The 23,443-nt window shown below is 48.8% G+C and overlaps 9 protein-coding genes across 9 annotated transcripts; 5 read left to right on the forward strand and 4 right to left on the reverse strand.

The window, feature by feature from the left end:
* Positions 1 to 524: 524 nt before the first annotated feature.
* On the forward strand, positions 525 to 2,074 carry BO94DRAFT_583912 (uncharacterized protein; the record flags this gene model as incomplete). The annotated part of the gene is made up of 4 exons (XM_025615591.1): positions 525 to 764; positions 817 to 1,436; positions 1,493 to 1,638; positions 1,710 to 2,074. 4 exons carry the CDS (start codon positions 525 to 527, stop codon positions 2,072 to 2,074), a joined length of 1,371 nt encoding a protein of 456 aa, XP_025469019.1.
* Positions 2,075 to 2,730: 656 nt separating this feature from the next.
* Positions 2,731 to 4,479, reverse strand: BO94DRAFT_513206 (putative tannase; the record flags this gene model as incomplete). The annotated part of the gene is made up of 1 exon (XM_025609834.1): positions 2,731 to 4,479. One exon carries the CDS (start codon positions 4,477 to 4,479, stop codon positions 2,731 to 2,733), a length of 1,749 nt encoding a protein of 582 aa, XP_025469020.1.
* Positions 4,480 to 6,972: 2,493 nt separating this feature from the next.
* On the forward strand, positions 6,973 to 8,065 carry BO94DRAFT_583914 (uncharacterized protein; the record flags this gene model as incomplete). The annotated part of the gene is made up of 3 exons (XM_025615592.1): positions 6,973 to 7,400; positions 7,470 to 7,716; positions 7,769 to 8,065. 3 exons carry the CDS (start codon positions 6,973 to 6,975, stop codon positions 8,063 to 8,065), a joined length of 972 nt encoding a protein of 323 aa, XP_025469021.1.
* A 1,710-nt stretch (positions 8,066 to 9,775) lies between these two features.
* On the reverse strand, positions 9,776 to 11,020 carry BO94DRAFT_573756 (SMP-30/gluconolactonase/LRE family protein). The gene is made up of 2 exons (XM_025614981.1): positions 10,279 to 11,020; positions 9,776 to 10,217 (listed from the first exon to the last, which is right to left on the reverse strand). The coding sequence occupies exons 1-2, from the start codon at positions 11,001 to 11,003 to the stop codon at positions 9,911 to 9,913; spliced, it is 1,032 nt and encodes a 343-aa protein (XP_025469022.1). The 5' UTR covers positions 11,004 to 11,020; the 3' UTR covers positions 9,776 to 9,910.
* A 3,004-nt stretch (positions 11,021 to 14,024) lies between these two features.
* Positions 14,025 to 14,682, reverse strand: BO94DRAFT_573758 (uncharacterized protein; the record flags this gene model as incomplete). The annotated part of the gene is made up of 1 exon (XM_025614982.1): positions 14,025 to 14,682. Exon 1 carries the CDS (start codon positions 14,664 to 14,666, stop codon positions 14,025 to 14,027), a length of 642 nt encoding a protein of 213 aa, XP_025469023.1. The 5' UTR covers positions 14,667 to 14,682.
* Positions 14,683 to 16,214: 1,532 nt separating this feature from the next.
* BO94DRAFT_617809 (uncharacterized protein) lies at positions 16,215 to 16,943 on the forward strand (the record flags this gene model as incomplete). Its single annotated transcript, XM_025616840.1, has 1 exon — positions 16,215 to 16,943. Exon 1 carries the CDS (start codon positions 16,224 to 16,226, stop codon positions 16,941 to 16,943), a length of 720 nt encoding a protein of 239 aa, XP_025469024.1. The 5' UTR covers positions 16,215 to 16,223.
* Positions 16,944 to 18,175: 1,232 nt separating this feature from the next.
* On the reverse strand, positions 18,176 to 19,838 carry BO94DRAFT_387357 (purine-nucleoside phosphorylase). The gene is made up of 2 exons (XM_025607300.1): positions 19,379 to 19,838; positions 18,176 to 19,332 (listed from the first exon to the last, which is right to left on the reverse strand). Exons 1-2 carry the CDS (start codon positions 19,526 to 19,528, stop codon positions 18,259 to 18,261), a joined length of 1,224 nt encoding a protein of 407 aa, XP_025469025.1. The 5' UTR covers positions 19,529 to 19,838; the 3' UTR covers positions 18,176 to 18,258.
* Positions 19,839 to 22,348: 2,510 nt separating this feature from the next.
* On the forward strand, positions 22,349 to 22,908 carry BO94DRAFT_533437 (nuclear transport factor 2 family protein). The gene has a single exon (XM_025611330.1). The coding sequence runs from the start codon at positions 22,384 to 22,386 to the stop codon at positions 22,771 to 22,773; it is 390 nt and encodes a 129-aa protein (XP_025469026.1). The 5' UTR covers positions 22,349 to 22,383; the 3' UTR covers positions 22,774 to 22,908.
* BO94DRAFT_387379 (uncharacterized protein) lies at positions 22,909 to 23,437 on the forward strand. Its single transcript, XM_025607301.1, has one exon. The coding sequence runs from the start codon at positions 23,045 to 23,047 to the stop codon at positions 23,402 to 23,404; it is 360 nt and encodes a 119-aa protein (XP_025469027.1). The 5' UTR covers positions 22,909 to 23,044; the 3' UTR covers positions 23,405 to 23,437.
* The last annotated feature ends 6 nt before the right edge of the window (positions 23,438 to 23,443 follow it).

Genomic DNA, 23,443 nt, shown 5'->3' on the forward strand with positions numbered 1-23,443 from the left:
TATCTAATTAAATAATCTGTATAGTTAGATAACTCAGTAAAATATCTATTATACTGGCCACTGGGAACTCTAGAAGGCCAGTAATCAGTCCTATATCTATACATACGCATTGTTTGCACTATATAGGCTCACAATGTAAGACTTAGCCTGATCCCTAAGGCTAACTTCGCACTGTTCCACGTCTCCCTACGTACCTCTAACAACTATATACCTAATACTCCACACTGCTAGAACTTACTTAATATTATTATTTTATTATCTGATTAGATAAAAAGTCTGGCTTTATATATACTATATTTAACACCCCTACTTATTTAAAAGACTGTATCTAAATAACTGGTTAGTTAATAGGCGAGCATGTTATATGTCTTGTCGTATTAGCCATAATGTTATTATCCTTTTCATCCCGCGTAGCAGAAGTCTCCTAGCTAGTTAACAAATATCACTTGTTTTTCTTCAGCTTCATGTCCTAACAGAAAACGTCTCTACCAGTCTAGTCAGTAACAACATACACCCTCACTACAATGTCCCAGCGCAATCCAGATCCAGCCTGGACATCGTACTTCTTCTCCGGCTCCCCCCCTCGACCCGAATTCAACAACCTCATCCACAACGCCGAAGACTGGCTACCCTTCCCATATCTCGACCAACCCTGGCAACTGGGACGACAAGTGAGCAACAACATCCCATATGGTCATCCACAATTAGTCTTTTATCTCTACTCCAAACAAAACGACACCACTATAATTTACGTAGCAAAAACAGTATGTCACCTACAACACCAACACTCACTCCCACATTAATCCCACGATGCAGTTCACAAACCCTAACCCGCACCGAGCTAAAGCCCAACTCCAACGCATCCCCTCAAAACACCACACCGTCGAAATGCTCGTTAAAGACCTCGACCCATTCTACCTGGAAGCAAACGCCCTAGAACATATCCATCGATTCTGTCCCGATGCCCGGAAGATATACTTCCCTGCTTATCATGGAGTCATTACCGATATACCGTACTCGAGATTGAGTGATCGGCTAAGACCACGTCAGCGCGCGGTGGTCCTAGAACGACTGGAACCAACCATTTCCCATAGACGTATCCTCGGAGCAGCGACTCCTGATATATCTACTCCGTTTTACCACAGTCTCGAGGATCTTTCGATCTGTCCCTTTGAAATAGACTGGTATGCCTCTCTAGCCGAAGATCGATGCCGTCGTGTCAACGCACTCCTTGATATCGGGATCGTGCATGGGGATATCCGCGATGATCACTTCCGACTTCCCGGTGATTTTTACGATATCGTTCTGTATGATTTCTCAATGGCGTATACGTTCACGCCCATTATACCCTATACTATTTGTTTTACAACACCGAAGCCGTTGGAACATCTGAGGATGCGAGAGCGGAATCATGTTCATCACACGGTATACAAGCGGTATGTATCTATCGACATAATATCGCATGGTAGAGGTTACTCACAACGTTGAATAGTGTGGAACAACGGGATTTCTATCACCATGTGATTGAGTCGCTACAGATGCAGCCCAAGGATATCCAGGATTTATTCATATCTCCAATCGAAGGGGTGCGCGCGATCCTGGATATGGTTGTTTTGCGGGTCGCGAGACGTCCGGATCGTATGTCTTGCCGTGCTTTTTCTTTACTGTCCATTACAAAACCACTAATATAATCGTTGTCTTATTGGTAGCATTCACTATGCCCTCATCAGCATCCGTATTCCAGTTTCTGGAGGCCGTGTGTCCGAAAGATCGACCGACTTGGTATGTGACGACTGCTCGGCAACTAGGTCTTTATGAGGCTGCTTGGGGGGTTGGTTGTCAGGCGGGAGGTATTCAAAAGGGAATGGAATTGGTTACGTTGGGTGATGAGATCTTAGTCAATGTTGATGAGTTGGGTCTGGATGGAGGGGAGTTTTTCTTGCTTGTTTTGATTCCTAAGGCGTGGATGGGTGGGGATGATGTCGAGAGGAGGATTAAGTCGGTTTGTGAGAGGGTTATGGATCAGGGGGAGGAGAGTGTTGTGTTGGGGAGGGAGGAGTTTGATCAGCTGTAGAACTAATATATAGATTAGGAAGTAGGAAAAGAAAATCGTCATGGATGATAAGCCATTAAGCAAAGAGTTAATCACTTATCTTTACTATTAGATCAAGTTATTTCTACTTGATTTCTCCTCACTTGAGTACTCTTCTAATCAATTTTCTAATCAGTCAGCCCGAAGAATATCTTATCTAGCCTTCGCACGTCGTGTGGCTACTTAGACCTCTAAGCTCTTGCATGTCAACGAAGTATTGATTGATGTGTTTGATTCCTAATGTTTGCAGTTTCGGATTGAGGTCTTTTTTTACTTGTTTTTCTTTTCTTTTTCTTTGGTACCATTGCTTTACTTGGGCTTTACTTTGATTTCATGTTGGTTTTATTTGTTCTGTCTAGGGCATGCGGTTTCTTGGTTTTGGAAACAGGTTTAATTACCTGGGTGAGTGGCTAGAAGGGTTAAAAAGGGTGGAATTGAGGGATGTTGTGTAGAATGAGGTTAGTCGATGTGGTATATAGTGATACATATAAGATAATATTTGTAATAAGTCCTAGTCAAGTCTCTTTCCATACAGTACAAGGTAATAAGAAAGGAAAAAGACGACTATCGAAGTGAAGATAATACAAGCTGATCCTTTCAAAGGCCATCAACGTCAACGTTCGACTATGTCAATTCGCTTAAAAGACAGGCATCTTGAAAGCATCGAAGGTGTAATCCCAAGTGTTGAGGGACTTCTGGTCATGCACACAAGAAAAGGTAGAGTTGCTAGACCAGAGAGGGCGAGAGGGCCACTGGCACAGCATTTGGGTCTCACCCTCATACGTACCAGAGGAGACGGTGGCGTTAAGACGAGAAGGCTTAACACCGTTCTCGACCCAATTGATCATGATCTCCATGTTGTCTTCAGGGTACGGTCCCGGCTGGAGGGAGTTGGTTCCGCAGTGGGCAGCACCCGGGATCAGGTACAGCTGGTACCAGTCGGACATCTGCTTGAGGGAGTCGGTGTAGGTCACGTTAGGGTACATGGCCTGACGGACAGCCTGCCAGTAGTGCACCGATGAGGCGGTGGGGATACTGGGATCGGATTCTCCGTGGTAGTGGATCATCTTTCCACCGGCCTTTTGGAAATCAGTCAGATCGACCACGGTGGTCTGCAGACTGTCGATGTAGCGGATCATGCCGGTGTTCATCCAGTCGACGAGGGTGTCGTAGGTGACGTTGTCGAGGTTCTCGAGGTTGTCGATGTTGAGGAGCTGGACGAACTTGGTGACGTATTCGCCGCCGGTGGAGGGGATGTCGAGGGTCCAGGAGTCGGTGGTCGAGTCGTAAGTGGTGTCGGCGTCGGAGAGCTCCGCGGCGATTTGCCATGACAGGTAGGCGCGGTTGCCCTCGGAGTCGTGCAGACCATCGTACACGGCCTGGGCCAGGGCAACACCCTCAGCGGTTATGGTGCCGTTCTGGGCGGGCTGGTAGCTGGTGGAGCTGCCTTGGGCTTGGCGCTTGCTGAAGCCGAAGCCCAGGGAGGTGTAGTTCTGGGCGGCGCAGTAGTAGGAGGTGCCGATGAGGGAGGTGAGGTTGAATTCCAGCATGCAGAGGTCGGTACGGGAGACGACGCCGTCGGTACGGCCGTCGAGAGGGTCGCAGGCGGAGATGGTCTCGGTGACGATCTTCTCGAGTTCACAAGGGGGAGGGTAGTAGTCCATGGTGTGTTCGATGGTGGCGGGGAAGACGTGGTTCACCTGCTGCTGGGCGAAGCGGAAGGCCGGGGCACCGGCAATGACACCGTCGTATTCATCTCCCCAGCGTTGAACCTGGCTCATACCTTCACGACCACCGTCGGAGCAGCCTTCGTAGTAGGTGTAGATCTTCTGGTCGGTGGAGAGGCCGTAGAAGCCCTGGGTGAGGGGCTTGCCGATCTTGGTCATCTCGCCGAGAGCCTGGTAGCCGAACATGTAGGTGGCATCCCAGTTGATAGAGCCGTTGCCGTAGAGGACGACTTCGTCGTAGCTGTAGGAGAAGGCGTCGTAGCCGGCATCGGTGGCACCGGAGGCAGCACCGTACTCGAGACCGCCGGTGGCGTCGCTGGAGAGGGAGAAGCCACCACCACCGGCGACGTAGAAGCGGTTCTCGAAGTCGGAGGGGGCGGGGAAGGCGTACTTGACGACGACCTTGTCACCCTTGCCGGTGTGGGTGTAGGTGACGGTGACGTTGCAGTAGTCGTAGGTAGCGGTGCTGCCCATGCCGGCGGAGGCGTCGGTGACGGTGTTGGCAGTGACGGCAGAGGGGATCAAGTCGATACCGAGGAGAGTGCCATTGGAAGGAAGGGCAGACTGGACGTTAGAGACAGTGCAGATATCGGAGAGAGAGGCCGCGTTGGCAGTGGCTGCTGCCAGAGCAGCGACAGCTGCGCGAGAGTACTGGCGCATGGCGATGGCACCAAAAGAATGGAAGATTTCGAGAAGGAACGAAGTGCAGACTGTAAAGACTGGCTGAGTGTCTGATGGAGAGTGTATGACAGGCATGTTGATGGGCTTTATAGATGTGATTCCCTGTGGTCCGGTCCGGATGTGAAGCTATCTATCGGCTGGGCCCACCTGGTTTGACATTCTGCAGGAGGAATTAACTCAAGTTCTAACACTCGTCACCGGATTGCGCGGCCCGGGGTAGAACCACCCCAATGATGCATTGGAATGACATCAATTTGATATTTGTGGCAGCTAGTCTGGATGCAAGGGTGTGGTTTGATAAGAAGATGTGCAACGGAAAGCGCAAAACAGGCACTCACCATGTGGTCGAGCATCGTGTAATCGGCTCCGTCTGAGGCTTACTTTGAGACACTCTGTTCCTGGCATTCCCGTGTAAAATGCAATATGGGTGATGGGTGTAGCCCTGCGGTGGCATCTAATCAGGATCTAATCGGGACAGCCAAGCCGCAGGCGGGAATAACCTTATCCGGGTGGAGCGAGCTAATCTCAGCTGGGACACTCCCTCGGCTTGGCAGGCCACCAGGGATGGCCTTAAGGTTTCGGCTTTGAGGACCCTTCTTTGCATCGCATTGCCGGGCGCTTGCTGCGGTCGATATGATGATCAAATTCGAGATACCTACCAGTTAAAGCATTCGATAAGCGAGAAGAATGGATCTGATCTCATCAGCATAGAGTGCAATAGCCAAGCTTGGGGTTCTCTCGTGAAGGCATGTGCCAAGAGAGCTAATGCATGGTGGTTCGCGCCAAGTCGTGGCTTCGTCAGCTCAGTATCAAGTTGAGCGGCCCAGTAACCAATCCTTGTTTAGCCACGGGACCAGTGGGAGGCAGAGTGCAATATTGGGCTAGTCGAACGCCCAGCCGTATCGAGGTGGTTAGTCCCTTAGCAGACTCCGCAGGACACCGTGAAGAAGCCTGGCCCAGACCGGTGGCATATTCACCCTCAGCCCTGTCTCGTCAGGGACACGCAACTCCGATGATCGCAATTTCATTATGTTACTATGTACCATAGTATCAGAGGGCCTTCCGCAATAGTTTTAAACGGTTTATGGCTTGCTATGAATAAAGGCAGGATATTAGGTTGTCGACTGCATTTCAGGTCTTGCTCAGTCTGCGCTGGCGATGGAGGCGTCGCAATATCAGTGAGAGCGTACGTACGCCCACCACTTGATGTGGTGCCTTGCAGGGTCTGACAGCCATTCCACAATTTCACCCGTTTTTAGATTGCCAAGAGGATCGGCGCTTCCGCTTAGTCAGATGCCTAATCTTTTCTGGGAATAGCGTAATGTACTTAGTTTATGATTGGTTGTTTGTCATCTAGACTGGTGTTGGTTCAAACAGCAGGATTTGTTGCACTTGGCACTGTGAACAAAGATTCGACAGAATCTATTTTTTCCTACAATGGCTCTCACAAACATGGAAAATCACTTCCTTCAGCCACAACCAAAGCCACATGGAGCATCCCCGATTTCTTCTAACATCACCTCCACTGTCCTCGTCTTGACTCTGAGGATGTGGAGAACATCTCCAAGGTTCTATCTTCCAAGACTTGGTGTAAAACCTAGCGCATCTGCTATATTAATCCCTCGGAATTCTCGCAATCGGTCTAGATTACTTCAATAGTTGCCCGGTATCAGTTAAGTCCGGCGGACGGCCGTACTTCATCTACACATGGGATTATACCTAGGTAGCTTGTGATTGCAAATATCCTTCCTACGTAGGTGCTCCTGAGTTGATGATTTATCTTTGATCCAACATGATGTCTTATTCTACGGGAACTTCGAATCTTGTTTGAAAATATTCAACAACCGACAGCTGATCCCACCCACTACCTTCCGGAATGTCTCACTCGAGTCTGTGAAGGATCACCACTAGACTCGATCTGACTTTAATTCCCTCACCACAACAGACCACCCGCTCAGGCTAATGCTTTCTTTCCGTTATTTCAAACTTTCACCGGCTGCTCTTCATCACAAAGTAATACGATCGAATATCTGAAAATGAGGGAAGGAGTCTATTCAGTCATACTTCCATGATTACGTCTATACCTCCGCTATGACTCGGTATATTCCGAGCTAAGTGTACTGTAAGTGCACTGCAGCTGCACGGTTCATTCAGGTGTAATTTACCAGGTCCTGACCGGCAAGAAGTCGTAAGTCATATTACAAGTAAAAGGAGAAATAAATAAAGAGCTTTAATTGGGAATCTTCTAGACTAATCAGACGTCTTCTTATTGTCTTTCCACTGCAGACTTCTCTTGTCCTTTCTCAAGACGCAGCGCGGAGAAGATCACGTGACTCAAGAGAAATGACATGGGTATTACCATATCCCTCCATCTGGCACCTACAAACGCTTTCGTCTCAGCCAGGCTCCTTAAAGTCGTTGGACATACCTTAGACAGACGCCCATAAGTAATCATTTGAGCAGATCTTCAACATGTCCACAACTCAGAAAACCCGCTCCGAAAGGACCGTCGCCGCAAAGCTCAAATGGCTCGCTACATACAAGGGCCAGTTTGTCAGTGCGTCCGACTGCCAAAAGAACAACATCCCAATATTTCCTCTAGACCTAGAGAATGCTAAGGACAATATCCCCCTTTATTTTGCTCCACTGTCTGAGAGCTTCCTAGCGAAATATCCGGTTGACGGGGAATATCTGGCGAGTCTCGAAAAGCGCAACCCCGGATCTCTCGACATAGGGGACTATGATGTCATGATCGAGAAGGGTAAAAAAGATCCAGACCACCTCCTGTGGGCGCTTCCACAAGTGCTATATCGTCATATGGAAACGGTTGTGCGAAAGAACATCCCCAAGGGACAAGGGATCTTTCTCTCGGATCTAACTAGCTGGGCTCGGGCTACCAAGTAGGTTTTAATGTCGCTTGAACTTACACTCATGTCTAGTATACTGATATATGATGGAATATTGATCAGCCCGGAAGATCCAGTTGCTGAAGCGTACACAGTTGATAGGTTTGGATTCGATGATAGGCGCCATGCGGTCGACACAATCAACTATGTAAAGGATAACCGCTACCCTCACTTAACAATGATCACCCAGTATGAATGTCCAGAGGTATGTCCGGAAGGGAGTTTACAGCTGTCTGAATTGGTATACATCCTCAAGGCCATGGAGTTTCGCCTCGCGGAGGGTCTGTTTGATAGAAAGCAGCCCCAGCCAGTATGTCTATGACCATTTCATCTATGGGACTACTAACTTTGTCACTCTAAAGGTCTTGATGGTTTCATTCATGGTCCCGCGTCACGGCCGCATTCTTCAGGCCCATGTACACGGGGGCACCAGATTGGTGATAGCTTGCAGCAAACTATACAGCTTCAAGAATACCGAGGTGGCGCCGTTTGAGCTGTTTTATCGATGGTTCTTAGGAACTCCGATTGGAGTCGAGCCGAGGGAGATGCCAGTTACAGATGGCTCTGAGAACCTTGGAGATGGTGTGAACGCTCCTAACTTTGATGAGGATCTTTGCACTGCGACGGAGACGAAGAAGGGAAAGAAAAGGAAGCGGTAACCCCGGGATTGTATCCCTGAAAGATGTCACGAGTCGTTGTCTTCACACAACCTAGCTCGTCCTTTACCGGGTATATTAAATTCTTCCCTCTAATTGAGTATAATTCACAAACACCATATCCTTCTTGATCTTTTCCATTCCTTTTCTACTTAGATTCAATGTAGTAAGTATACCATTCCCACCACAAGGAGACTTTGATCACTACCGTAGAATACCCATTCATCATCGTACAGCTTTCCTCCCTATATAAGGGCCTCCTATCCCTTCTTTTCTCCATCTTCTCAATCTACCTAATCTTATGTATCATCCAAGAACCAAGCCAAATTCCTCCTCCTCTTCATTAACATCCACTCCCTGATCCCCGAGCAATATACATCATCACTATCATACATACACCCAGACCCTCATACCCAGCCCTACCTACTATCCATACCTAATCCAACACACAACCTCCCCTTCCTATCCACCCTTCTTCCTCTCAACACAAACGACAACTAAGAAGAACAAAGAATACAAAAACGAACAAGCAAGAAAATAACCCTATCACAACCAAAACCCCCACTACCCACCCTCAAACCAAGATCCAAAGCACACGAAAAGCATTCCTAACTTACATACCCAAATCGATCTCCTAAATTCCGTTGGAATACATCCCACCCAGTCTGATAAGAAAACCGTCCATCAATGGACACGGACACATCGACAATCCTAAAATAAACAAAAGTTTCCCACGGGGCAAGAATATTCGAATTCCCAAGGGACGCACAATGTGTGTCGGTGGGAAACACCTTTAAGGATCCGTTTCTTACTTGGGTTGGCTCTTGTCGTTTAGTATACATTATAATAGAGATATGTGCTGTGGATGGGATTAGATATCTCGCAACAGGACAGAGATGTGCGAATGGTGCAGTCAAATACTCTAATATGGGGTTATACTCCGTATGTCTCTCTATCACGAAGATCTACGATAAGGTTCGTGTCGCAATGCATATGCGTCATGAATTCATCAATGGAACGCGAATTATCCAGAGAGATATACAATATTTCGCATCACGCGCTTCCCTAAGATCTCTAAATAACAGGGTTATTGATTGGGCCTGATCTTTTTTACTACCCACCAGAACAATAACTATCGCTAATAGAGGGTATGTATGTCATCCCACACCATCGGAATCACACGAAACCTGAACAAGGCAATGGAGAAAATTATAAACTTCGCTGCAATGACACTCTTGCAATCGATATGCTTAAAGATTCCGCAATCGGATATATCTTGAATCCAACCAGGATGTCCTTTTGAGCTGATTTTGAAGTCGACAAGTATCCTACATTTGTATGCAGTGCACACACACTATAACCGGAAGTATACTGCGGTAACAGATGGATAATCTAATCTACTTGGAGATAGAGATGGTTATGGATCTAAAGTGGGTAATGACCCTCGACTATCTGGGGTATAGTGCCAAAGGATTATGGTATTTCAGCCAGGCAGATATATCAGCGATATAATTGGTGTTATTCGAAAACCTATGGTATGGAAGGAGGATGGTGTATATCAAATAGATATTGTTTTCTTGTCGACAATGACAGAATGAGATGAGGGGTCTATTTATGGTTTCAATTGATGCAAGAGTTAGATTGACAGTGGGGCGGGACTAATGCAATGGACGATCATTTCACACAGTGGGAGTATCAAACATGCAGGTGAAAGGACCTATTAAGTTTGTTTTATCATACTATGAACTATATTAATTAACATAATATGAAGACTCGTTGAGATACATCATCATGGGGCTTCAATGACCAAATCCTTTCAAAGGGCATAAAAACAGCATTAGGTAATCCTCAAATTTTCAAAAGAGCCCCCTTAACCAAAGAGTTCAGCTGCGCAGACCACAACTTATTCTCATTCATAATGAACATCTGCCCATTACGACCAAAGGAAAAGTTAGCGACGCCATTCTTGATGAGAATCTTGCCGAGCAAGACACCACCAGGCGACCAGATGTTGATTCCATCTCCACAACCGGCGTACACGTTGCCATTCATATCGGTTTTGATTCCATCGGGGATTCCAGTATCAGTCATGGCGAAGACGCGGCGGTTGGTTAGGAAGGTCTCGCCGTTGGAGGTAGTGAGGTCGAATGCATAGCTGCGTTGGTTAGCCAAATTCTGTTATATGCTGGAAGAAATATGATGTAGGAAGGCCATACATAGTTGAAGGCTTCGTAGGATCCGTCGTCCCATCGCCAACCGTATACGCTGTATCCGTGATATACAAGGTCTTCTCATCCGGAGAGAAGCTGATTCCATTCGGACGACCAAATCCATCTGCAACGACACGCACGTTGCCCGTAGCAGGATCATAGCGGTAGACCTGGTTGGGCAGTTGCGGCGAAGGACGAATGCCCTGCCTAGAGCCGTAGATCGGATCAGTGAACCACATGGAGCCATCGCTGTGGACAACCACGTCATTCAGGGAATTAAATTCCCGACCGTAGAATCCGCTGACCAACTGCTTGGATTCGTAGGGAGACTCGATGGACATTTGGAAGAGACCGCCAGAGGTATTGAGAGTACCCTGGGCACAGAAGAGAATGCCATTGCCGTTGTTGACGCCCCCGTTGGGTAGGGGAATGGTACTGTTGATCACCTCCGAAGTAATAGAGTTAGCGCTGAGAGAGACCTTGGAGATTTTGATCGTGGTCTGGTTCGTAACAGGGTCGGTGAAGGCGTTGCTCGTCATGAAGAGTTCATCCGTAGACGGGATGAAGACGCTGGCTTCGTGCGCGAACGGAAAGTCATTGTTCTCAAGTAGAACCTCCAGCTTGGGTGCTGCGCCAGTAATGTTCAAGAATCGACTGTCATAGAACTCAAAGGCAGAAGGGATCTGCGAGTAGTTGGCCTGCAGGCCGGTGGAGGAGAGGTTGAGAGCCATTGCGATGGTGAGGTGGCGCGGAGTGCATTTCCGGTCGACAGAGGACTTGTGGCTTTTAAGGTTTCTTCAGCAATCTAGAAGGTTTCTTGGCCCATGTCATGCCAGGGACGACATTAGGTTGAGGTTAATCATGCGGCATTTTCCCTGGTGAGGGTGGCTGAAGGATGATCACCAACATCGGGCCCCACCCACTAGGGTTCATTCCAAACGGCTCACCGGTTTGTCTGGGCATGCGCATTTTAGGTTTATTTTGATTAACTCGGGTGTGGGACCATGGTAAAATAAGAATGGTGGGGACCTGGAATCTCCTGTGTTACTCAAGATGAGTTATCCAATAGTTGCAGTAGCTCACGGGATGCAAGTGAATGACCTCGCGTTGTTTGTTTAGCCTGATTGCAATTTATGCTCTTTCTTTTCTTTCCTTCCCCCGCCCCCCCCCTTTTCTTTTTTTGGCTGAAGACATTTTCTCTATTACTACTTCCAGTCATATAAGGGTGTCAATTATAGATATTGAGTCATCATGATTATTGAAACTCATTACTTCTCTGGTACTCCCCTATAAACCATGGTAGCCCATTTCAATCACCTACTTCCATGTCCTCATATGAATATGTCCAGAATTGGACACCTGCGATTGGTATACCATAGCAAACGGATATTCATAAAGACGAGTATCTAGAAACGAACTGCAAAATGATTTGTTCGCATGCTAACAGGAAAAAAGCACGGAAAACAAAAACATACGCCAGCATCACTAGAGATCTTTGATTCACATGAAGATATATCTGCATCGCTTACTCGTCATTCCGTGAGATAGAGGCTAGGACGACAGCATCTCGGATCAAGTCAGCCACGGTCTCATTTCCGTAATCCTCTGCCCATGACAAAGGTGTTTGTCCTTCGAGATCCTTGGCGCTTGGATCAACAGCCTCTGTATCAAGTAGCATCTTGACTATTGTCTCATGCCCATTTTCAGCTGCTCTTGACAGGGGCGTACGCCCGTCATGATCTTGGGAATCTGGGTTGATACCCTTCACCCTAAGTAATAGTTCAACGATTTCCTCATTACCTTCTTGAGCTGCTTTCGACAATGGTGTCTCTCCGAGATAATCCTTCCTATTAGGACTGGCGCCTGCAGCAAGCAATAGTTCAACGACTGTCACGTATCCATCTGATGCCGCCACCGAGAGGGGAGTCACTCCGTCCAGATTCCCACGGTCAGGATCGACACCCGGCGTATCGAGCAGTATCTTCACAACTGCCTCGTGTCCTGCCAATGCCGCATACCATATGGGTGTTTGCCCGTCGGAAGCAGCGTTATGGTCGACCTTTCCGGTGCGAAGGAGCAGATTGACTACGGCCTCACGTCCGAAATGTGCTGCCTCTAACAAGGGAGTCCTTCCCCAATTATCTCGAGAATCAGGATTGACTTGCTCTCTGGCAAGAAGAGATCTGACTACCTCTTCATGGCCATGTCTTGCCTCCCACGATAGGGGTGTCCGGCCATTGAAATCCCGTGACGCAGGATCAACACCCTTGGTAGCAAGTAGCAACTTGACTACCGGCTCATGTCCATTTTGTGCTGCTTTCAACAGTGGAGTCTCTCCGTGTTGATCCTGGGAATTAGGGTCAACAAGCTTAGTATCAAGCAGCAACTTGACCACTTCCTCATGTCCATTACATGCTGCCCACCGGAGCGGTGTCTCTCCCCTGGAATTTCTCTGATCAGGATTGACACTGTTTGTCGCAAGAAGCAACTTTACCATAGTTTCATTCCCCATCCACGCTGCCCACCAAAGTGGTGTGTCTCCTCTATGATTCTGAGAATCAGGATTGACGCCCTCTGTAGCAAGTAGCAGCTTGAAACAGGCCTCGCGTCCATTCTTGGCAGCCTTCAACAAGGGGGTACTTCCATCGGAGTGCTTCGAATCAGGATTGGCCTTGCCTGTAGCGAGCAGCAGTTTCAATACGGCTTCATGTCCGTGTGTCACCGCCTCAAATAACGCTTTCCGGATCGGGCCAGACTGTGATTGACCGTGAGCTCCTGCTTCTAAAGATTTCCGAGCGGTTTTCTCGATTCCCCATTCTGCGGCCCACAATAATGCCGCGCTTTCACGATGTTGTACGTCATAGCGATAAAGATAGGGGTTGAGCAGATTGTAGAGATGAGTGTTTGTCTGTGCCAGATAATTAACATCTTCTAGCTCGAGCTTCTCTGCAATGCACTGCAGCAATTCATTTGGGAATTGAAGAAGCATCTCAACGGTATTAGCTGGAGTGAGTGTTCACCGAGATAGGTGCTGCGTTGCCCCTCATATAATAGAACACGCGAATGAAGAGGTCGGACTGTTGGACGCGCGTCCACTCGGCTTTGCTTGCTCCGATTGAGTCTCGGGCCGACCGCCCCACCGAGGCTTATCTGCGCTCTTTAAGGTTTTTGAGGAGCTGCCACGAGAGGGAGCTTTGGAAGATCGGCAGATGCAGGTGCAGGTGCAACTTTCAGGGTTTTATGCTTTCGTAGATACGAGGATACAATTGGTCAGTTGCATTGGATCTCACTATGGTCACTCAACAACTACTTTGCTCTCTTTGATTGAGACGTGACGGCCGCATCGTTGGCTTCACGATCAGTGAGTCCTTTCGAAAAGCTTCGATCATCACCTTCCTCAATTCAGATTACTTGAATGATCACTTCTGACATCATATAGATACGTGGCTCGCTACGAAATGGACCGAACTTGTGTCTCTTTGCTACATCCTCTCTAGCGCTTCCTGGGTCATGAGAAACAGACAAAGCGATGATATTCAAACGTTAATATGATCTGAAATACAAGTACAGAAACGAAGATGAAGAAGCTATAATACAGAAAGAAAAGCAAAGGAAGCATATCTCTGTATGCCAGTGAAGCAGTGGAAGCCTCGAAAAACGACCTGGATTCCTCAACCAGGTCCTTACCCTGACAGAATCACACCTCACCACCACCTCACATCCAACTCAGACCCTAACCACCCAGCAATCCCTCACAAAGTATGATCAGAACAGCCCTTCCCCCACCCATACGAATGATGACAACCCGAGTACACGCGGAACGATTGCGGCTTAAAGTTAAACACACAGACCTCTGAGGGATCATCATAGTAATCACACACAGGGTTAAAACTGCCCTTGTGACCATTACATTTGGTGCTCTTCCAAAAGGTAATATACGCCTCTTTGACCCAATAGACCGTCACATAATGCCAGGGAGCTTCACTTCCTGTATGACAGACTGTGTGATCCGCCGTGATAGCGTACGCATTGCCTTCACCGGCGGCATTTCGCAACAACATGCTGATGGAGTTGGTAGTGGATCGCTTCATGCTGGACCAAAGGCTTTCCTGCTGAGCGAGGAACTCGGCACTGGCGTTGTTCGTGCCAGACATGATCTTTTGAAATTCGGTGTAGCTTTCTTCGGCGAGGTACTCCACGCCTTGGCTGGATTGGTTCAGTCCATAGACTTTGGGGAGTTGGCCCCCGTAGTATCCAAAGTGGGAGAGATCGAAGTATGGGGATTCGAGATTCAATTGCTCGGTGGCAAAGTTCTTTGCAAAGGTGATGTTGGTGGCTAAGGCGTTGGCGATGGCGCATAGGAGCGCATTCAACAGTATTTGGAGTTTGACCATTCTGAAGGAATATGAAGTTTGATTCTCAAGGGATGAGGAGGATAGAGGTCATCTTGATGGATATTCGGGCTTATTTATGGTGGGAGGTCCTTGCCAGGAGTCCTCGAGGGCTCTCAAGAGAATTATTCAGCAGGACTACTAGTCGAAGATTAATTGGAAGGAATCACTGCCAAGCCCTACTTTGGTGGCGATTCTTCATCTTGACGTCGACAAGGTGAGAAGAATATCTCTGGACATGGCGAAGGAGCATCTCTGAACCTTTACCTACAGCCTTGACTGTTATTCTAACTCCTCATGCGATAGGATATGATTGATGTAAAGATCAAATCTGAGCCCGTGGCATGCCTTGATGGTCATAGTATCTCCCACATACACGCTCCAGTTTCGCCGAGCCCTAAGATCCGGCCATAACTGAAATCGATAAGGTCGGAAAAGCCCTGCTGAGAGATTCCATCTTAGAAAGGCCAAGCCTTGGTCCAAAGATTAGCCAATACCCCTGAGGCCTGAACTAATGCCACCTCCACGGTAGTGGGCCCAGGGTTATCAAAGAGCTCAGCTCACTATGTGGCATGACGACTCAAGCCTTGTGCTGCCACCATCGAAGATAGAATATCTGCTACGAGTAATAGCCTTGTCAGATTGTTATAAAATCATAATCAGATCAAGAGTGTGAGAGGGCATTGGACATATCGCTATGAATGATTACAGCACGTCGGTATTGACCTCCGACTCCGGGTCCTTCCACAGTCAGGAGTCTTGTCAGATGCTGGTACAACACCTTATCTCGCCAGATTGACTCCGGAGACCGAGATGGTCCCGATATGCTCTGCACCAAGCCACAGCTATGACTACGTCCACGTGCGGACCAAAATACGACACTAAGAATCCTGATCACCTACTATTGATCTTGGGGCTATGCTAGTATAGCCAGAAATTGAGCCGCCTTGTCGTGGCCAAACACTTGTAGAGGTGGATGACGCGTCACCATAGTCCCAAGGCTGCCATGTGGATACCCGGAAGCAAGCCCTACATAGTAGCATCACCCGTCGACAGCCCAGTCCCCACAAAGCTTACTTAGCGTCAGTTGCGAACTAGTCAGAAACACCATGAACCTCATATCCCTTCTCAGCGCCAAAGGGAATGCGTGGCCTGCGGACGACCTAGTTCCTTCGATGCCTCTCTACTGATGAATCAAATTTCCGGCACCTTGCTGGTGGCTCAGGTTCATAATCCTTCGATACGGTTAGTATGGACACGACGAGGCTGAGCTTCAGGTATCTGTATGACTGCCGATATCCCTCATGATGGATGGGGCCAGCTGACTAGATTTCGAGTTGCCTGATACGCATACCATCGAGGAGAAAGGAGTGACAAGGACAAGAGAGTACTGCAGACAGAATTAGACATATAAAGACCTAACTCGTCCCTCTCCACCGTAGACTACCACTTCGCAGTAACTCCAGTTTCCCGTACGTATATCATCCTAGTACAGTCCTACTTCATATCTCTCTGATCCTCTTCCTAGTCCCACGAGCCATTGCAAATCAACACCCCATCATGCTCTTCCAACCACTCTCAATCCTTCTCCTAACCGCAGGAGCTCATCTCGCCTCATCCACCAGTCTCGCATCCAACATCACAATCCTCGGACCCGACGACCTCCACCAATCCATTGCAGAGACCTTCCTTATCTGCCTCAACGCAATCAACATCCCCTACCGCCTCTACGTCGACGCAGGCACCACCACCATCCTGCCCCTCACCAACCGCACAATCGACACCACCGGCACCGACGCCCCCCTTCTCGATTGCATGATGTCAGCCTCCAACACCATGAACCTCGCCGCCGAAGACACAACCTACTCCAACGAAAACCACGCAATTAGCATCCCCGCCACAGAGGCAACCTACGCCTGGCTCCTCAAACACTCAGCCCAAGGCCTGCACCCAATCGGCAGCAAACCATCCATACCCATGGCAACACACAAACGCTCACTACTCCACTACTGGAGCTACCTCTCCGACTACTCGGAATGCACAAGTGAGGATTTCCATGTATCATACACCAACGACTGCCATAATTGGTGGTCTGCGTATAAAAGCGTGCAGTTTGAGAATCCCTCCGGCTCGGAGTACCTGCATTTGCGCATTTGGCCTCATCATAAGTGTTCGCAGGGAAATTCGAGGACGGTTATAGTCGCGCCGATGAAATTACATGCTTGTGTGGAGAGAACTACGTATTCGTATTATGGGAGGTATGTGAAGTGTAATTGTTAGGTTGGGGTTATATAGGGATGGAGACTTGCAAGACGGGGACTGATGGAATTGATTCATTAATATTAATTTGTCAGTTATGATTAGACTTCCAACTCCTATATTATTCTTAGGTGAAAAATACTACTCATCTTCTCTTCAGTTCCTCGCCCACCCACCCACAAGGCATAAGCCATGATCATCCATCTCCGAGAATTGTCTCATATCCAGTCCTTGCCCCCTTCTACCCATACATAAGATCCCCATGGTAAATTCCCCATTGCGCAACAATCCAAGGTATTACCGGTCTATAATACCAAAATATGAAATGAATCTCAATTCTGCACAGAGTTCTTGACCTCGACAATCGCCAGTCCTCACTCAATTGTGATGATCTTTCACACCCAATGCTCCATCCACCAGGGCCTTGTACCTATTGGTGGTGGTGGTAGCTCTCTAACTCTCCTAACCATCCAACGTCGAATATCCCCAAGACGAGGTGACTTGAGTTGAGTTTATCCTCAAACCCCCATTCTCAAATCCATTCTGAATTCCCCCACATCATCATTCCCTATGCTCTCCAGAAAGTTTCGAAACTCTTGAAACTCATTGGCAATAAGATGCCAGGCCATGTCAATGAAGCCTGACAGACCTCAGTCGCCTACATCGAGTTCTGAAGCATCGTGTTCGTGATACAAAACCCTCATTTCGAGGAATTTGATTGTCTCTCGTCTGTTCGGGAGGTTGACTTTGGTTCTTTGTATTGACACGTCCCTGGTTTTTGACATCCAGGTCCGATGTATTATGCGTTATGCTTGTTGTAGAGGATTGGTATTGCGAGGGATTGACTTCAATTCTTGGTGTTGAGTGATGGTACAGGATAGGATAGGATAGGATAGTATAATTATAAAGGATGGGTTTAGTGGCTGGTTTCATATTGTGGGGTTTGATGGATGGGTGGGAGGATGGTAGAGGGGGGTAGGGTAGGGTAGGTATTTATAGGAAGAAGGAAGATGGTTAATCACTATGGTGGGTGAAGTATGAAAGCTGGTGAGGAATGTTGAAGCTGATGGTTGTGAATTATATATGGTGTGGATGGAATGGAGGATAAGGATTGTGAATGCTGGATGGAGTTAGTAGGGAATATAGCGTAGCTTGATGTTGAATAGAAAGGTAGTTGGAAGGGTTGGATGAATACATGGATGGCACTGGGGTGTTTACTCTTAGAGTAAGATATCTTTGTGTGAAATATACTACTCTGGTATAAGCACTCGGTACATGGTATTAAGCTATCCTATTCAGACACTCATCATTCGTACTACATATTAGACATCATAAATTACAATCCCCGCATGGAGCGCTTCGACACACCACGCTTCTTCAGCACACCCGCATCAACCAGGGACTCGTACTGACCCGGGCCAAAGTCGGGAGTACCGCCCAAGGTGCCGAAGATGTCACCGATGTAGTTGCTGGGCTTGACACCGGCAGCAAAGGTGCTGTTCCAGTTGTTGATGATACCCTCGACAACCTTGACACCGGCGTTGTAGATGTTCTTGACAGAGGGCTCGTAGGCTCCCGTGGTCGCGTACAGCAGGTTCTCACGGGCCGACTCGCCGGGGTAGGGACGGTCAAAGTCGGAGGCGGTGCGCATGACGATGATGCGAGAGAAGTCGGTGATGTTGAATTTGGCGGCACGGAGGAGAGCCTCGAGGGAGGCGTTGTCTTCCTGGGCGCTGGCGCAGTAGTTGCCGGTGCCGTTGGTCAGGAGGGAGGTGTAATTGGAGAAGGTCTGGCCCAGGATGTTACCGCTGTAGTAGACATCGCTGGTGGCGACATCACACTCGACAACGGCGGGGGCAGCCGCACCAGCGGCGTAGATACCATCAGCAGTGGCGTAGTTGGCACGGTAGGCCTTGGCGTCGTCGCTATCGGCCAGGGTGGCGTTTTTGGCAAAGGCAACGGCCAGCTTGCGCAGGTTGTCGTTGACCTCGAAGACCTCGGTACCGTAGATGTTACCGGGGTATTGCCAGGGGTAGTAGGAGCCCTGGGGGAAGTAGCCGGTGGTCGAGTTGGCGGGCATCTCGCGGATGTCGATCTCGTACTGCAGGGCGACCTGGACGGCATAGCGGGCGAAGTTCACACTGCAGATGGTGGTCTCCTCGGGGTTGACACCGGCGATACCGGCGACGAAGAAGTAGGTGTGGGTCAGGTCAAACAGAGGGTTGAAGATGATAGAGGAGACAGTAACGGCGGCGTTGATCTCGGACTCGCCGGTGACGAGCTGGCAGATGCTGTAGTCGGCAGTACAGTGGACATCCGGGAAGAGTGGGGAAGCACCGGGGATGGTGATGTTGTGGGCGAGCAGGTCGAACTCGGGGATACCCCACCAGATGGCAGCTTCAGGCTCAAACTGGGCTGGTCAGTAGGTTCTGATGAGGCTGCGACAGACAACTCACCATGGACATGATGAAGACCTTAGGAGCGATCTTCTGAGGAGTCTGTCTCACGGCGAGACCCTTGGCCTGGGGAATGGAACGGGCGCCAGCCAGGGACAGGCAGCTGCCGGCGAGCACCAGGCCCGCGGAGAGAGATTGAAGGAGCTGCATGGTGTGCGGTTGTCTGAAGTGACCGTTGCTGGTTTGTAAAAGAGAGCTGGGAGGGGAGCTTTATAGCTCGCGATGAGGGCTTTTCAGCGCATCATCGAGGGAGCATCGGGGGCCGCCGATCCACTATCGCGTGAATGGTGCCCACAATCTGGAAAAACTCTGCCTTGAAGGATAGCTGATTAGGAAGGATTTGCGTAGATAGCGGAGACGGTAGCATTGGTGCCTTCGAGAAGGTCGACGGAAGCCAATGGCGATGGCTTCTGACGACCCATCCGCGCGAACCGAGCCGGTTGCTGCGGTGCTTAGCGGAATGCTGAAGAATTGACTCGCGGATAACGACGGAAGATGACCGTGGAGGGAGTCTGCACGTCATGCTACATGCCATGAGGGTTTGGACTGCTAGAGTCTAACTCTAGACTCTAACTCTAGAGACTCCATTTGCAAAGCATGTTGACAGTGGCTCCGGGGTGGTGGAGGCTAACGCAGGAACCCCGAGACACGGAGAATTCGAGAAGATCGCGATGTTGATAACGGACGGGAAAGATAAGGCGATACCAGATATCGCGCAATTAATTAATTTAGATTGCCTTATCGCCTGAGCTGAGTGCGACCGGTGGATGCTATCGTCCAGTCAACGCACGCCATTGCTCAGCAGGGATCCATCGAGTCAGTGGGATTCTTTTTTTCCGGAGCAGTGGATGGTTCATGGAGATACCATTGTTGGTAACACAGGTGATAATATCATAATGTTGGAGAATCCGTGGCTGGTTGATGGACAGTTGGAGACATGGATGAGTCACTGGAAGACGGCCAATGGACCAAAGGTTGGGAAAAGTGGACATCGCGGAGAGCACGTGCCAACCACCTCGTGCAAACCAATATTCCGAGGATTTGTCCCAACAATTACCAAATAACAACCAATAAAAAGGAAATGCTGATAAAATTGCGTTGGGAATGAATTATGAGTTGCTACAAGGCAACGTATGATATCCTGAAAGTGCTAGTTCTAAATGTAATTGGATAGGTAGAGAAGTAGAGGATCTAGGTGACGGATATATATTAATGGCGAATGACAGCGGAGAAATTGCGCGGAGACAAGGCACGCAATTCTTCATCAATCTCTTTCCTACTCTTACATCCAGGCAAGATCTCAAGCGATCAGATTGTTTTTCATGACCTAGTTGCTCCTGTAGGATTAACCAACGTTCCTGGAATCTGGGCTAAGAAGTGTGAAGAATCGTTTCTCTGTTACGCGTGTAAATAGAGGCACAGCTACACAGTATACCCTTTTAGATTGTGGCAAAAGTCAACAATTTAACCACTGCACCTTATCTCTTCTAGAAAATAGTCAGAGTGTATTCCTTTAACCAGAAATTCACAATTACACGCCAGTCTTTCCAGAACGTCGGCCGTGCATTCTGGTTATTCCAGCCGTGGGATGTGCTTGGCAAAATGCCTGCATCTTGTTGATGCCGCGGCACATTCGGCCGATGCCCGCCAGTTGACCACATGGTAAACACGTGATCACGCGTGTCTCCGATGATGGCGTCATCTTCCGACCGTCGCGTCAATGACTGTCTGCCAAGGATGACAGCCTACCCAGTACACAGCATAACATTGCATTCAATATCCCAACCATATGCAACCCTCGTTCGATCCTGGAGATTCAGGGTCCATGGCCAGACACCTGCCCGATCGGGAGCGTTGAGATCCACCGCATTCTGGAAGCCGGGAGACCTTCCAACATTCGATGTTATTGAAGTTAAAGGCAGCTAAAGCGCCTGATAGCCAGCCAAACGTAATTTCATCCCGCCATTCACAACGATGTGGTTATTTCAGCTGGTGGAGACTGTTTACTGTGTAATTCAGCTGGTGGCTGGCATAGACAGGTCCGATTCGAGCCATGCTGACGTGGACAGGTCTGGATCTCATCTCTAGGTCAGATCTTGGCGATCATCCAAGGGATATGAAGGCTGCCTGGGACTACTATACATAGTCGGGCACCCGAACGCCAACAACGGCTCGGGGGAGCTGAGCTTCCACAATACATTGCCATCCCTTGCCGGTCAGCCGGGAGTTATGGCTGGCTGCAGGACAACGGTCGGTACGACCTCGGAGGTGCCATCGCTCGGACCAGACACAATGGACTAGGCACTGGTGTGTAGACAGCAGATGAGCAGTCATGCACACGCATCACAGCTGGATGGCATTCACAAGCGCCTTAGCAAGGCTTCAGCTGATTTGTGTCACAATTCATCGGGGTGCATCTGAATGACGGTGGTTTCATCTTGCTGACTCCTGGTCACACAACTGTGTGTCTGTAAGACTGCCATGACAGAGGTCAATGCGATGAACCTCACCGCTGAACCATCTGCAGACTGAGAATACCGCCATGGCTGAAGGTTGCAGAGATCATCGCGATCCGACCATCCGACCAGCCGACCAGCTGCACCGGAGCAGTCACAAAATGTGCCGCGTCATCGTCACCACCATGACCACCACCATGGGATTAATGTCTACTGCACGCCGATCGCGGGAACCATCTCCGCCTCTGCTGAGGTGCATGGTGTCACCCTGATATACTTGGGCAGGATGTCATCGGACGGAACGACGTCATCCACGTGGGGGGACATGACGTCACTCCCGCGTTTCTATCTTATACCCTGGCATCTGCATCAAGGAGTGCATCGATTTGATACCCTTGTGTATGTGAGTATACCCTCTTGTGTGTATACCGTGTTCTGTCAGTATAGCCTGGATCTTGTGTCTAGCATCAGCACTGTCTAACTAATCCAGCCTCCCCAAACACCCAACCCAACTCTGTACCTCAAACACTCAAACAAGAACAAAACAAAATGGTCGGCTCCATCCACGAACGCATTCGCGAAGACCTCCTCGCCAAAGAACGTCGTCTCTGGACGGCGCTCACCTCAGCCGACCCCGGCCCGGAAATCAAAAAGATGTGCAACGAGGAAGCCAACCTACTATTCCCCAAGCGCGATGTCCTACATCTATACTCAAAGCCCTCCATCAGCGAAGCGCTAAAGCCGCCCTTCCACCACTTTGAAGAATACGAGTTGCAGGATGTACGAGTAATCGTGATCGACCTGATGGCCGGGTCCGTGACATACAAGATCCATGCGCGACGCGGACAGGACGTGTTCCGCGGAACGGGCTCAACGACATGGAGTCAGGCCAGTGATGGAGAATGGCGAATTGTGGTGCATCAGGAGACGTTGTTGTAGCTGTTCTTCCTCGGGGGTGCAGCGGAAGCTGAATAATCTGGCTTGACGCGTGACATGATTTCTTTTTTTGCTTCAGGGGGATCCTTACTTAACCTTATCCTTATTCTTTATGGCTGGCTGAACGAACCGGACCCTTTTTACTCCATACCTTCATACCTTTCTGCTGTTTGTTTATTTCTTTTTTTATGTTATTTACCCCTGATCCTGATAGTCGAGTGAGTTTCCCATGTGACATGAATCTTACGTGATATGACACTACCCACCCACCTACATGCTAGTAACAATACCCAACCGTAAGGCTACCACTATGTACCTAGTAGGTATGCAGTGGACCCAAACAAATAACCATCCCAATATGCATATTGCATACTTATTGGCAACCGCAGTGGGCCTTGGATTTCCCTATAAGGCGGATGATGACGACGATCCATCCCAAACAAGGCATTCGGTCCTACTGGCACTACTGCCGGCGACTCCGTGCTCATGCAGATGGGAGGGTAGGTATTTTGTCGATCTCTATTTTTCTTTTTTCTTTTTTCTTATTTTTTTGGTGGGAGTACTCTGTACATACATAGTAAGGGGATTATCACATATCATATTTTTTGTTGAGTGGGAATGGGAATATAAATAGAAGTATTCCATAGTAGGCAACTATTGCTATACCGACTTG

This window comes from Aspergillus sclerotioniger (genome assembly GCF_003184525.1).
Source record: "Aspergillus sclerotioniger CBS 115572 chromosome Unknown BO94scaffold_9, whole genome shotgun sequence".
NCBI lineage: Eukaryota > Fungi > Ascomycota > Eurotiomycetes > Eurotiales > Aspergillaceae > Aspergillus > Aspergillus sclerotioniger.